Source organism: Temnothorax nylanderi, unplaced genomic scaffold, assembly GCF_030848795.1.
Source record: "Temnothorax nylanderi isolate EJ_2023f unplaced genomic scaffold, tnyl_v1.0 TNYL_tig0037_pilon, whole genome shotgun sequence".
Classification (NCBI taxonomy): Eukaryota; Metazoa; Arthropoda; class Insecta; order Hymenoptera; family Formicidae; genus Temnothorax; species Temnothorax nylanderi.
The window spans coordinates 307,001-320,510 of record NW_027249099.1 but is presented as its reverse complement, the minus strand read 5'-3'; the positions used below and the strand labels follow the sequence as shown (position 1 = coordinate 320,510).

Sequence of the window (13,510 nt, the reverse complement as noted above, 5' to 3'; positions counted from 1 at the left end):
CGTCACTCTGTTATTTAGGATAATACTAATAATACTATATAATATTATCGACATACAGTAATAAATACTATTTTATATTTGACTGTTTAGAGAAGCCTCGATAATAAATCTGAAATGTGTATCTATATATACAGAATATTTTATGGCACATTCGAAAAGATAGAAGATAGATAGATTATAAAGCATTTGGTTGCGTAGTAAGTGTAATTAATACTTTAGTGAGAGAACACGGTCCACTTTAACAGCATCATCTTTAATACCCCTTAAATCAAAAGCTTACAATTTAACAATTGTAGCTTGAAAGCTTACTCTAGCAATTAATAATTAGGTAAGAATTAAGGTAACGGGTTTTTCCGAGTGATCATAAACTCTTCGCGGTCGTGATACGGCTCGTACGGATCGTCGATGTAATAATGCCGTCTGCGCCAATACTTGGACGTCATCTTGTCCAGTAGCGTCGACTGCGTGGCATTGCAGAACACGTGTCGCCGCAGTCTCTTCTTCCTGGCGGTCGTCTTCGTCCACAGCTTGTTATGTCGACCCGACCTCGTTCTGATCCAGATACCCCTGCAACATTTCGTTTGTCGCTCGAATCTTGGCTTCTACGATATAAGATCTTTGAGGATTATTATAATGCGCTTGATGTATCCTTGAAATATTACCAGTGCAAACGGTAGAAACGGTCTAAAACCGTCTTCACGGTCTTCCGCTTTCCCGACGTTAGAGAGAACTTGATTAACGTTCTCACTGGCACGTTAGTAACAGGTTCGGCTGGCAAAGCCAGACGATTTTCCGTCGCTGCATGGCTGAAAGAATAACATTTACATTACTTTTACACAACAATTTGCATCTTATTATTTATCTCACTCGCATAGAAATCAATATGTTCCACAAAATTACTTCTGCAATATTCTACTTTAATTACTTTAGTAATGTTTTATGTTGCATAGGTCCGACAGCTGCCCATTTCTGAACAGCGATTGATAGCGCTCCGAACCCTCTATGCTGTACGGAGTTCAAAACGGGATTGCATCTTGAAGCAACGCAATTTACTACACTTGTACTCGTCGCTCTCGCTGCAACTCCTGAAAGAACACCACGTACAGTACGTATACTTGCAAGATAAGTCCCGCCCTACAATAGATGTTTTAAGCCCTAAGGGCCGATATCACAGTCTCCGATTAACGTGATCCTCCGATTAAACCCACTCTGCATCTCTTTCTAACTGTCCCCCTAGAAAGAGACGAAGAGTGAGTTTAATCGGAGGATCACGTTAATCGGAGACTGTGATATCGGCCCTAAGCCTTAAGAAATTGTTCAATCATAGTTGAATTTGAGAAGAATAATTGACTGTGATTGGTTAATTTCTTAGGGCTTAGGGCTTAAAACACCTATCGTAGACTGGGACTAAAAAATAACAAACAGTAATAAGTAAAACTGAACTTATGTAATCAATTAGAGAGAAACACCATATACGGTCCGGATGGGTATTTTATATACTTTTTCCAAACTCAGTAAACTGCGTGCCGATTTTGTGTGGGTCTTTAAAAGTTACAAACTCGGGGAAGAATGTCTTATATCCAAAATACATGCGATCACGTATTATTTAATTATGTGAGTATCTCGAGCACGTAGAACCGCGTAGAATGTTGGGACTTTATGGATTGCTCTTACACTCGATTTCTTCGAATTAAAACATACGGAGTATTCAGGAGTCTTATCTACACCGGATTTAATTAGGAAAAAATGATCCGAACATGATCTCGCGAATAGAAAATTCACAATCGAGAAAATTTCACGAGACGGAGAACTCCAAGTGCACGCGTTTAAACGCGCGCGCTCGCCCACGTTCCAATTCCGCGGCGTTCCCTCCGCCAGCGGCGTGTCATGGCGATCGCGGAACAGCGTACCTAACCTCCCGACGTCGCGCGGCACTCCGTCGTTCGCGACGCGACGTGACGCGAGATCGGCCCGGTGTATCATGGTGCGACGCGGAGCTGACGCGTGACAGGACCTCGCAACGCGGTCGCCGATCGCGGGATCGGCCGTGGAGCACGCGTACACCCACCTCGCAGCGCCGCGCTCACGGCACGCAGCATTCTTCTTTTCGCGCAGTTCCACCCGATTCCGGTGTGTCGCCCAGCCAGCTGTTTTCCTCCCCCTTCCGTGCCGTAGTTTCGTTTTTCGTTCCCCTTTTCCCGCAGTCCGCAGTCCCGCCCCGCTGGCTGCCCGACCGGCCGCTCGAAGGATGTTCCGAATTGGATTAAAATTTCCGTGCAACGGTCTGAATCGGGTACGTAGCCGCGTGCGAGATGTTCGCGGGTGGGCGCCGCGCGATCGTCCGGGAAAGTTCGCCCGCGTCGAAATACCGCGTGGAGCGACCGCGCGATGACACGATCGCGTACCGTGACGTCGTGTCCTCGCGACAGTGTCGCGCGACTATACCGCGCCGACCGACTCCACGCGCCGTCGGCGCGTCACCGGCGATCAACGACGAGCGTCGTGGGGTCGGACGAGCCGTGATGACGGTGACGGAGGATCCCGCGGGGTCTCCGACGAGAACGTCCGTCGTCGCGGGCGACGTTTCCCGGCCCGCGCGCGCGTGACAAAGATGGCATGTTTTCAAGAGGGCTTACATAACTCCAAAAGTTCTGATCTCAACGTGGTTTAACCCTTTCAGGTCAAAAAACACGGCTCCAGACTACATCTGACTGCCAGGTACTACGAGTCGCGAGCGCGCATCAAGTACGAGCCAGATGGAAGGTGAGTCCTTCCGGCCAAAGTCCATCCGGGTCTCGACAGGTCTTGTTGCTTGTCAGACGCTTGTCGTTATCCTGCGGAGATCGTCCTCGCGCCTCGTCAATTCCGAAACACGGTTGACATTATGTTTTCAAACTGTTCATGTGCGATTTCGTGCGGTGAAATCGTAACGCGGTGAGGTTATGTCCGATCATGTGTTTTCCTAAGTCCTAAAATAAGAATGAGTAATTTTATGAATGACATCTGCTACATTCATGATTTTACCACTACTGTATCTGAATTCTGTTGAGTAATCATTGATCATGAGAGTTGTTAAGCGTTCGACAAGTAATATAACTTTACTTAATCTTTTGATATTATGTGCGTCTTGTATCTATATGTGTACAAAAATATAGTCTTGTATTTTTTTTTTCAGGCTATGCAGGGATGTCAGACTTATCTCCAGGTTTACTGGACTTAAGTATTCGACCGCACCGTCAAAAAGGTACACACAGAACATGAATCTTAAGAATATTTGGCACGTTGTTTATTAATGCATGCTCTCCTTTTTCTGTGATTTCGTACAGGCTGGCTATTTGTATAATTTTGGGTGTGTACTGTATCACGAGAGAAGGAAAAAGAAAGTCAATTGTTTTATATAGATTTATTTTAATTGCTTGCGTTTTTCATAACAGCGAGAAAAGTCGGGGATCGGGGACGCTGTTAACTCTAGGAGCTGTAACGATAGGTACCTTAGGAATACTAACGTATGCAAAAAGAGATCCAGAGTTTCGAGCTACTCTCGAAGGATGGATTCCTGGCACAGACAAAGCTATCCGAATTATCTTTCAAGAAGACTCCAGCTACTTTGACTTCGTACTTACGTTCTTCGAAACGTTGAAGCAGACGTAAGAAAATAAGAATTATGTATAAAATTAATAGTTAATTATTTATGTCACTGAAATATGAATGTTTTTTTTACAGGATATTGGGCTTGTTCATCAAGGAGGCATCAATACCAGAACCAGGTCAGACAAGAATACAGTGCGCAAAAGTTGTAGAATATATACGTGAGTCCCAATCCATGCCTAATTCCTTAATTCCTTAACCCATGCCTTACTTACTTCTTTCTCATACCTTCTCCTTTGATCTTGTTCCTTTCTTCGACACTTTTTAGAATTACATAGATTACATATTACATACTTAATAAGTAATGCTCCCACTAACATTTAACAATCGCATGTGTGTACTGTGTAGCGCCCAAGTCAGCTTTTAAACCATTGGTCGAGCAGAAAGAAGCGCCTATTAACAAGAGTCATACCGAAATTCGTGTTAGTAAAGACAAGGGTGAAAAAGTAGATGTTGGTACGTTTACATTATTTCTTTGCAATCGTTTTACACGAAACCTATGTGGAAGATAATTAAATAGTTCATATTTTTATAGTTGAAAAGCCAAAGTCGCCTCCTAAAACTATACGCGATGAATTGATGCCGCAAAATCTTGTCGAGTTAGAAACATACTGTGGCGAAGCTGCCGCTAAAGCTATTGCGGCCTACCACAAAGCAGTGTGCGCGCTTCAGGAATACAATCAGGATGTTGTCAAAGTAGTTGAAAGTGCTGGCACTACGATAAGCGGAGTCGTTTGGCAAAGGTGATTGTCGTTATGCTTACGTAATCATTTCACACTTCACTTGTATATCGATTATGTAATCAGATTTGTCACGTTCGCAGGTTAAAGGAGGCGACGGAAAAGAGGAAACAGACCATACAGCAGGCGGAGGAGCACGCAAAAGATGCGTTAGATTCTCTTAAACGCATGTACAATCTAATCGATGAACCTGTGCTCGAAGCGGCCGCTCACATTAAAACGGCCGCAAGGCGGAATATTAGAAAAATTATAGACGACGTGGATGAAGCCAAGAAAAAATATACCGAGGAGCTACAGAGTGGTAGCGTTGCGGAGCGTTACTGGAAGCAGGTTCAGACAGCGCGAGAGAATTTTAACGAAGAATTGCAAATACTGTTTCCCAATATAAATATTCATGATAAGAAGTTGTCTGTAAGCGAAGAAGCCTTCGATTTATTCGTCCTGCATATGTATCACAAAGTCAACAATCTGCAAAAGGAGCTGGAGAAATTAAGAGTGAGTTGTTAGCATTATTTATTTTAACGTCAACCTCGTAGCCTCCAAATTTATATTTCTGAAACGCTTTCGTGCTAAAACAACGTGATTTTCGCATAAAATAATATTGCGTCGATAATATCGTCACTATCTTCAGAGAAAAATTGTTCAATTACAGACAGTCAACGAAGCTAAAGTGAAAGCGGCATTGAGAACGACGGGTGAAGACGCAACTCAAGAAAAGCTGGACGCGCTAATAAGCCTCGCGGTTAACCAAGAGAGGCTTGAGCTTGAAGATAAACACGCGAAAAAGGTAGGACATATTTTCATTATATTTTTAATTTAAAACATGGATCGCGAGCACAGACCTTTATTTACAGAAAGATAAATTCTGAGAATAACAGAATTTTAAATTTATTAATCGTCATTTGCGAACGTAACGTGACGTGTTATCCCGTTGTATGCTGTCGAGCTTATGCCTCTTCGTTCGTACATTCTGCTGTGGAGAAACTAATTCTATAATTCTATAGTGTGCATACATATGTGACAAGAGAATATATTCAAGTACGATTCAGATGGCTTCAAAGCGCCTTGTTTGGCGTGCGAATAGCGCACCGGCCGATGTTGCATGCCTTTACACGCTCCATCCCTGTTCTCTTAGTGTACAAATACAGATAAATGCGAGCTTTAGCGCCGTTATTAATGTTGCCGTAGCGTTCAGAGACTTTGTACAGCCACGCGTTCACGTATAAAATCTAGCTCTGTTGCGGATATAGCCGCGCGAATTAAAGAGGGATGGCATAAAATGATTCTCTCATTAAATCGTTCCGCGATAACAATCGTGTGAAACGCGAAAAATTTCTGAGATTTCTAAGGAAATGTTTTTCACGGTGAAAGGAAAAAATGATGGGGGAAGATGGAGGGAGGTAGTTAAAAACCGAGCGGTGGAAATGATGGTGCTTAATAATGCTTGTAAGACGAACGAATAGAGAGATAAAGCGGTGATAAAGCGGGCCTTCATTAAAGAGCGTCAGAAAATAACGGAATAAGAAAGTAACAACGGGTCACTTGAATCATAGCCGGTTAACATCACGTTTTACTACTTTTCAAGATTTCTCAAGTTGAATGGCTCCGCGCATAAGGTAATATCCGAACGTTGCTTCGTAAAGTTACATTTTACAAGATTCTACCAGTGATGCGTTTTTTTTTTCGGCTTTAATAATCCTTTATCAAATGTCCTTCCTCCCGCGTTTAGTAAGAACGTGCCAACTTTGTGAGTCAAATCGAGACCGAATCGCTTTCCACGCGATTGTATTCAGATCGTGGCACAGGTGCATCGGTATTTTGTTCGAATATGACGAATTTAAATCGGTGCAGGCATCGATGTGTAACGCCACATACGCGATATGTCCGAGCGTGTCGCGTCAGAGGATTGCTCCAGCAACGCCAGTCCCGTCTTGGTTCTTTTATTTATTTCCATTTGGCCGGGCGCCAATATTTCGACAGCAACTGGCGATATTATTCCCTTGGAGTGTACCTATACGGCGTTTGTGCGCCATAGCCATACGTATGCTACCGGAGAGGTATCTGCTGAGGAACCATTGTGACTCACTGTCCTCATAGTTGTCCGACAGCTCTTTTCCGGGGACTCTCTTCTTTTATATCCCCGGTCTCTGTCTCCCGGGGCCGCACCGCCGAATATAAATCTTGTCGAATCGATCGGCGCGGCGGACTCGCACGACCTTTTGTTCTCGTTTCGAACGGGAACAGCGGTGTCCTCTAATTGCTATTTGTCTACGAGCTTCCGGTACTGCTCGTTAACGTCCGGTCGAATATTTTACCGTTAATGCATCACGGACGGGCCGGGCGTATCGCTGACCGATATCCCTGCGTCATCCAATAAATCACATATATATGAGAAAGACAGCGGAATTAATTAAACGGTAATCATTGCATAAGTTGCCGCTAACAAACGATCGTTCGTCCCGCGACAGTTGATGCGAGCTGTCGGGGCAAATGCGACGAAAGTGTGTCATGTCATCGTCGTCGTCGCGAACTTTACGGTGCGTTTGCGTTGCTGCTCGTCGCGCAAAGAGGGATCCTCTCTCGCGTCATTTAATTAACGTATAGTTTCGCCTCGGAAAAACAACTCGTCGCGCGTCGTCGTTTTCGTCAACGCGAGCGACTCCGAATGTTTTCGTCCCAACGCGTTGCAACGTTGCGAAAGCAGAGGTAAAGTCACGCTACAAATCATTGGCAAAATAAAACGGTCATCGGAAAGGCCATGGGTCAAATTTTTTCGAACGAGTTAGAGGAATTAATTAGTTTTTTTTTTTCATGTATATATTCGAGGCACGTGTTTATATACATATCGTAAATGAATGTAAAATATAAATCAGCCGAAACGACCACCGTTTATCAAATGTTTCATTTTTGTTTATACTCACAACAAATAAGTAAAGTTTTCCGTGAAGCCGTAGGGATACGTCCCAAGATCGTAGGGAGAGCTTGAAAAATTCATAGTTCCTTATCTGCTTTCACGGCTTGGGATTTCAGTCCAAGGCGCCCGGTCACGGAATATCTTGATGGCGGTACACCTAAAAGTTATTTACCGCGACGGACGTGAATTATCGATGAAACTTTTTGTCACGATTTGTTTTGTCTCGCGCACGGGCGAAGCTTACCATCGTCTGGAAACAAAATGCGAGCAGTGAAACTCGTTCGAACCATTTTCCGTACATCAGTTTTCGCAGCGCATCGCCGCGCGATAATACTCGTCAAAGTATCACCGATAATTTTAGCGCTTTTGCGCGAACAAATTAAAATTTACGATATTTAATAGAAATTCTTACAGAAGCTAATAAATTCCACAATAATAAGCGACAGTCTGTGAAAATCCCACGCTCTTTTCCGCATTAAGCTTATATTTTAATTTCTAGAAAAAAAAATATATATATTGATTTAAACTACAGGAAAGTCTGTTTTAGCAATGTTAATTAAGTTCCTTTAATTTTAATTCGAATATTCTCTTTCTGTCTTTAATGTGCATGCACACGTTTATATCTGCGGGTAAGTCGTTTAGCCGCACTTTTCGGGCGCGAAGTGATGCACTCGTTCTTCGAAAACGATCTTTAGCGCACGTGCGCGCCGCCGCGCCGGTCGTATATCCGCTTTTACGACGGAAGCGCTCGCCGGTAGGAAAAATATTGCTAGACGTGTATAGGACGACTAACCAACCGCGCGAAAGAGCGAGCGTTTAAGCGTTCTTTCCCGTCTTTGTAAGTCGAAAAATTCCCACATTAATGCCATTGCGGTCGTACGTGCTGTACCGATCACGGCATCTTCCCTGAATGTTTTTCTTCCCGATCCGGAGATCAATTTCCTTTTTCGCTCGCGCCTTTTCCCATGAATCTCAGATACCTGTCTTATTTTGCAGACCAAGATTCTGGAATAATTTAAAGACGACGTCATCGGTATTCTGAATTTTCATTGAGTCTTCAATTGAATAATATGTAGTGTCTAGAGACGTTCATTCTTTACGTCAATGACGAATTCTTCGAGAATTTTTACTTAAGGAAGATGTTGCCGTAAGGTTTCATCTATTGGAAATTTTCAATTCAGCGTAAAATCATGGTTATCAAATCACGAATTGAAATGAAGAAGAAGTAAAGTTCGATTGAATATGAACAATAAGATTATTCTTTCTTCGTTTAATTGCAGCTCAGAAGTTTAACGAAAAGCCTTCCATTTCCGACAGGAAACTATCGATTGGGAAACTATTTCACTTTTAAAATTGTTGGTTGACATTTGACATTTTATTTGAAGTCGAATGGGGAGACTAACTCACGTTGCAAAACAGGAAGAATATTTTCATTGGAGTCGGAAAGGCTGACAGAATCATTGTCGTAAAGTCTAATGTATTTCGTAACTGGGGAATACGCGTGAGATAATAAATACATTTCGCGCGAGCCTTTTCTCGTATGTATTGTATTACTTGCCATCAACGCAAAACAAAGATATGGAAGATATGTGATGAGGATGAACTATTCTCCGGTTTAGAGGATTTTTATAGACAAATAAAATTCTTTCGCTTCACCAGAATTACATTGAGATTTACGATACGCGTAACTCCTGAAAATTCTTTATTACGGTCGTTTTACTCTTAAGAACGAAGAAGAGGAAATCAATCTCGATTTCATTAAATAAGGAAAAAAAGGAGCGTTGCTGGTTTTTTCCCGATCATCAAGTGGGAACGCCATCGAACGCGGGCGCGAATTGCGAGGCTCTCTGTCCGCGATATCTAGAAAGAGCTTTTTCCATCCGCAAACTTTCGATCGTTCGGCAAAGTCGGCGAGGCGCGACCCGCGCGAGTTAATAGCCCCAAATCCGTTTTCCTTTCTTTCGGGGAGGATCTCGCCCGTCGCATCCGTCGCCCGATCCCCAGGTAGATTGCCGTACAAATCGTCGTCATTAAATTAGTTACGCGCCCAGGAAAAACCGCCGCGATTTCGTTCGCTCGAATCCGTCTTCGCGAGAGATAAACGCGAGAACCGAGCGGAATTCGTTATCGTCAGCATTCGAGAACGAGGGGGAAAAAAAGAGAAAGATAAACGTAATACACAGAGGGGTACGAGATATATAACTGCATTGTCTAACCGTAATGAAAGGACCTCTTTGCAATTTAAATCACAAGAGAAATGTGCGAATATTGTTATCATTTTCCTTTGACGGGACGCTCGATTAAGTAGTGCATGTATTAATAACAACACCTATAACAATCTTTCCGTTCTTTCCGATTCTTAATCTGAACAGAGAAAAATGCCAGAATAATTAGTAGAACGATAATTGCGACAAAGTAAACACTGTAATCCCATAATCGACGATAGACGGAGCAGAAACATCTGTCGCAGTATTTTGCAAGCGGAACAATTTTCGCGTGACTTCGCGTGAATATAAACGGCTCGTGTTTTTCCTCTACCGTATTTAATTAATCCGGCTTGGCGCAATTGCGGCATGCGACCGGTGTTAGTGAAGTGTTTTAGATTTGCCGAAACGGATTATAGAGCGTTGCGCTGGAGCCAGCTTAGCTCAGCCGAATGGAAGAGCCTCGCCTCCCGTTATTTTAAAAAAATTTTTTATTACCTATAAAATGTCAGTTTTATGTCGATTAATTTCAGATAATTTACGTGAAAAAATAAATTTATAGTTAAGGGATATTCTATAATTAGGAAATAGTAATAAAAAAAGATTGTATAATTTCCTACTTTTATAAAAATTAAGATTCGTTGTCAAGGAACAAGTGTAACTTCCTTTTAGCATTTAGATCGTTGCAGCATCGACGACAGCAACGTGAAAAATAGCCAGCCTTAAGATTGCGGCTCATTTCCATTTGCCCTCGATTCCACCGCATTTTGCGCCTTTTGCTCAAAGACAACTGCATTTATTCGTACATTACCCGACATTGACTATCTCTAGAACTTCATCGATCTATCCTCGTAGGAAACCTAAGATGCGGGTGAATAACGATCGAGAAGGCTCGCGTTCTATGGTATCGATAGAAATCCCTCTCGCACCCTTGAAACTCCCTCAAACGGGTCGGCGAAGTTGTCGGGTCAGCCGTGCGTTAATTATTGACACGGGTTCTCGGTACATAGAGATTCCAGATGGTGGCGGATGCCGGTGCATGTCCGCGGACCGTCCCAGAAACACGGGTCCGTAGACGTTGTATACGAAACACAACGTTGGCCAGGGAGTAAAAGGGTGAACCAAGTGAGGCGAAACGACGTCGGTAGACAGGAGATGGAGGATGTATCAGACTTTCGAGGCTTGGGTCGCTGCCCAATGAGGACGGTCCGGCTGAAGCCTTAAGTGCGGATAATTCATCAAAGTCTCATTAGGCTAATGCCTTGAGGCTTGTATCTTGAACGGTATTATCGCGCCGAGAGTGGTGATTGCAGGAGACACAAGCTTCTCGGGGATTCTGATTTTTTTTTTTTTAATACAAAAAAGACATTCTCAATGGTCACGAAGGAAAAATAACGAAGCAAGTTTTCGCTAAATTCTATTCCTTCCGATTAGAATTTTCTTTCTTAGCGTATTTTACGTATTTTATACACCTTCAGTCCATTTCCAAATAAAAGGCGTTAAGTGGCGCAAATCCCGAGGAAATTATTTTTTTGTCGGGTCACCGTTGTTCTCGTCTCTCTGTACCTTGCAACAATATCGCCGAGCTGTCGAGAGACACTGTTTGTTCTAGACTTTAAGGCACCGGCATGCAACGTCTTATCTAGTTTCCTGAAACTTTGGCTTATCTTTCACGTGACGTTCATTTTCTCTTATCTCGCGTGGATAGGAGATTGGAAAGGGCTGAGGAACGCGACGTTACAATTCCGCGATGCACTTATATTTAATAGAATGTAAAGAGTTTATATTAAAATATAACCAATATTAATACTAGGGAAGGCAAAAGAATATTAAAAAAATAACGTAACATTTCTTATAAGAAAATTTTTATATATAGGTATATTATTTTATTTCTGCAACATAAAATACTTCTTTCTTTAATTATTTATCCAATATGGTAGAGATTATAAAACGAACGAATAAAGTATGCATATTGTCCATACTGTATTCAAGTTCACGAGTACTTCGTGTTTCAGCTGCTGACGGAGCAGAAGAAGCTCGACGACGAGATGCGGCGGCAGTTGAAATTGCAGTCGGAGATACACGCCGATCATCTTCGAGAGGCACTTTCGGTCAAAGAGCAGGAAACGCAGAGGATGCTGCAACGCGCGCTTAGCGAACAAGCCGACACCAGCGCCATAAAGCACAAGACACAGCTCGCAGAGGTAGTTGGAAGGTCACGTGCTGTTACAGCGGCTCTCAAAGGTGAGTACGTATCCCTGTATACATCTTCTTACTTCGAACCAGGAAGAAGTCGTTTCCTCAACGTTTTCTCTTGTGCAATCGCGTGATCGCGACTTATATCGCGTAGAAAAAATTCAATACCGATTAAAAATTGTGCGAAATGATTCAAAGTATAATTTAATTTAGTAAGATCAATCTCGCCAATAGTTCTGCGCATAAACTATACCTCGATAAGTCTCGTAAAAATTATCGTAGCCAACGTCCATCAGTTTAGTAAGTAATGCTCAATGTTCATTGTGGCGGTCAGGGGACAAATCATCTTTCGGGGAGATGCTTTCGCCTTTGTCGTCTTCACCATTGTGCCGTGTCCGGGCGTTTAATTACACGGGCAAAAAACACGGTCCTGGTCTCTATAAAAGACTTCGCGCGCTCGCGTCTGCGTCGAGAAAGTGTCGGCGGACATTTTGAGATGCTTGTTCTCCTCCCACTGTTTGTCTTTTCCCAATCTCTTTGTCCTTTCAACGGTAATGGACCTCTCATGGTCTCGAGTTGGACTGAGTCGGGTCGAGTTTCACCATCGAATGTGTAGCGTTTGCGCGATCAGTATTGTTTGCGACTTGCAATTCCCTGTCTTTCACCGAACCGGACATGTAACTTAGCCACGGATGTTTACAAAGGGGGGAAAGATACGATCCTGTAATTGTTCGCGAAAGAAGGGTAATACTTAACAGGATGGTCTCAAAATCGACGATACCACGTCTGACAAAAAGAAAAGTAATAAGAATATATAAAAACTTAAAAATTCCAGCGAAAAAGATTTGAAAGAGGAGATTCTGCATTTCTTCTAAAATACTGTTGGAAGTTTTCTGAAAATTACTTGTAAAGGCGCCGTTGAAAGTTATGCCGGCGATGTTTACCGAATGTCGAACGTTTGCCGGACGAAGTTTTCGGCGAATGGACGGAGTTTTATTATTTCGCGGTAACTTTGTAATCCGCGTACAAGGCGCACAACACTCTGAGACGCGCCTGGCCGAAGATATCGTAGGATGTATTCGCCCTTTCTAGTTTTACTGGTAGCAGAGGGGCTACCGGAGTTTAATCCGGATTAACCCTGTTCAAGTTTAACACAGCGATGGCACCTCCAACGGTCCCCTTATCGTCGCTGTCCGTACTCTTCTGTGTCCGACCAGTTGAGATTAATTCTCGATTAACAAATCTCGTATACACGACATGCACTCATCGCGCAACGCGCCGGCCGATAACTATCTTTAATTAGTTTCCATTCGAGTCATTTTCCGGTCACTGAATGGATTACGAACGCAACACGTTATCGATACGTCGCGCTCGCGCCCTCGATACGACTCGCTTGCGTTACATTATTGAAAATCGTTGCCACTCGTGGAGATGTACTTTTTTTTGTCCGTTTTCAATGATCCCTTCTCCCCAAGAAAACCTGCGTGTTTACTATCTGAACATTATTATCGATTATTTATAAAGAGTCCGTATTTAATCCCGCACATTTCTCGCCCATAAAGTGTCAGATATTTATTTTATCCCGCGCGTTACGTACATACATTAATTGTCGCGACACAAAGAGAGAACGAGAGAGCGGGGCTTTTAAATGAGGAAGAATTTTTTTAATAGCATTTATTTCTCGTATTCGACAAACGGCGAGGATCGCATTCGTTCCGCGCGGAACAAATTTCGTTGGAATTCATTGCGGTTTCCGACAAACGGTTTACTCCAATGCGAAAATAACGGTAGCTTCCCCGCAAACTATT

The 13,510-nt window shown here is 42.9% G+C and overlaps 2 protein-coding genes across 5 annotated transcripts in view; one reads left to right on the top strand and one right to left on the bottom strand.

Moving 5' to 3' along the window:
* Positions 1 to 232: 232 nt before the first annotated feature.
* Mrpl35 (mitochondrial ribosomal protein L35) lies at positions 233 to 2,209 on the bottom strand. 2 transcript variants are annotated; one of them, XM_071703840.1, is made up of 4 exons: positions 2,069 to 2,209; positions 926 to 1,085; positions 663 to 806; positions 233 to 567 (listed from the first exon to the last, which is right to left on the bottom strand). In XM_071703840.1, the coding sequence occupies exons 1-4, from the start codon at positions 2,097 to 2,099 to the stop codon at positions 336 to 338; spliced, it is 567 nt and encodes a 188-aa protein (XP_071559941.1). In that variant the 5' UTR covers positions 2,100 to 2,209; the 3' UTR covers positions 233 to 335. The 2 variants fall into 2 exon arrangements, with proteins under 2 accessions (XP_071559941.1, XP_071559939.1); XM_071703838.1 differs by lacking the exon at positions 2,069 to 2,209 and adding an exon at positions 1,911 to 2,057.
* The window catches only part of Mitofilin (inner membrane mitochondrial protein mitofilin), a 32,589-nt gene continuing 21,238 nt past the window's right edge, over positions 2,160 to 13,510 (top strand). For 2 of the 3 annotated variants that reach the window (XM_071703833.1, XM_071703834.1), the window contains exons 1-10: positions 2,160 to 2,293; positions 2,681 to 2,763; positions 3,176 to 3,244; positions 3,435 to 3,647; positions 3,724 to 3,767; positions 3,997 to 4,104; positions 4,184 to 4,391; positions 4,472 to 4,883; positions 5,041 to 5,175; positions 11,522 to 11,750. In XM_071703833.1, the coding sequence (XP_071559934.1) occupies positions 2,249 to 2,293; positions 2,681 to 2,763; positions 3,176 to 3,244; positions 3,435 to 3,647; positions 3,724 to 3,767; positions 3,997 to 4,104; positions 4,184 to 4,391; positions 4,472 to 4,883; positions 5,041 to 5,175; positions 11,522 to 11,750 (1,546 nt within the window). In that variant the 5' untranslated portion in view covers positions 2,160 to 2,248. The remainder of the gene's footprint in view (positions 2,294 to 2,680; positions 2,764 to 3,175; positions 3,245 to 3,434; positions 3,648 to 3,723; positions 3,768 to 3,996; positions 4,105 to 4,183; positions 4,392 to 4,471; positions 4,884 to 5,040; positions 5,176 to 11,521; positions 11,751 to 13,510) is intronic. The other variant, XM_071703835.1, reaches the window with a different exon arrangement.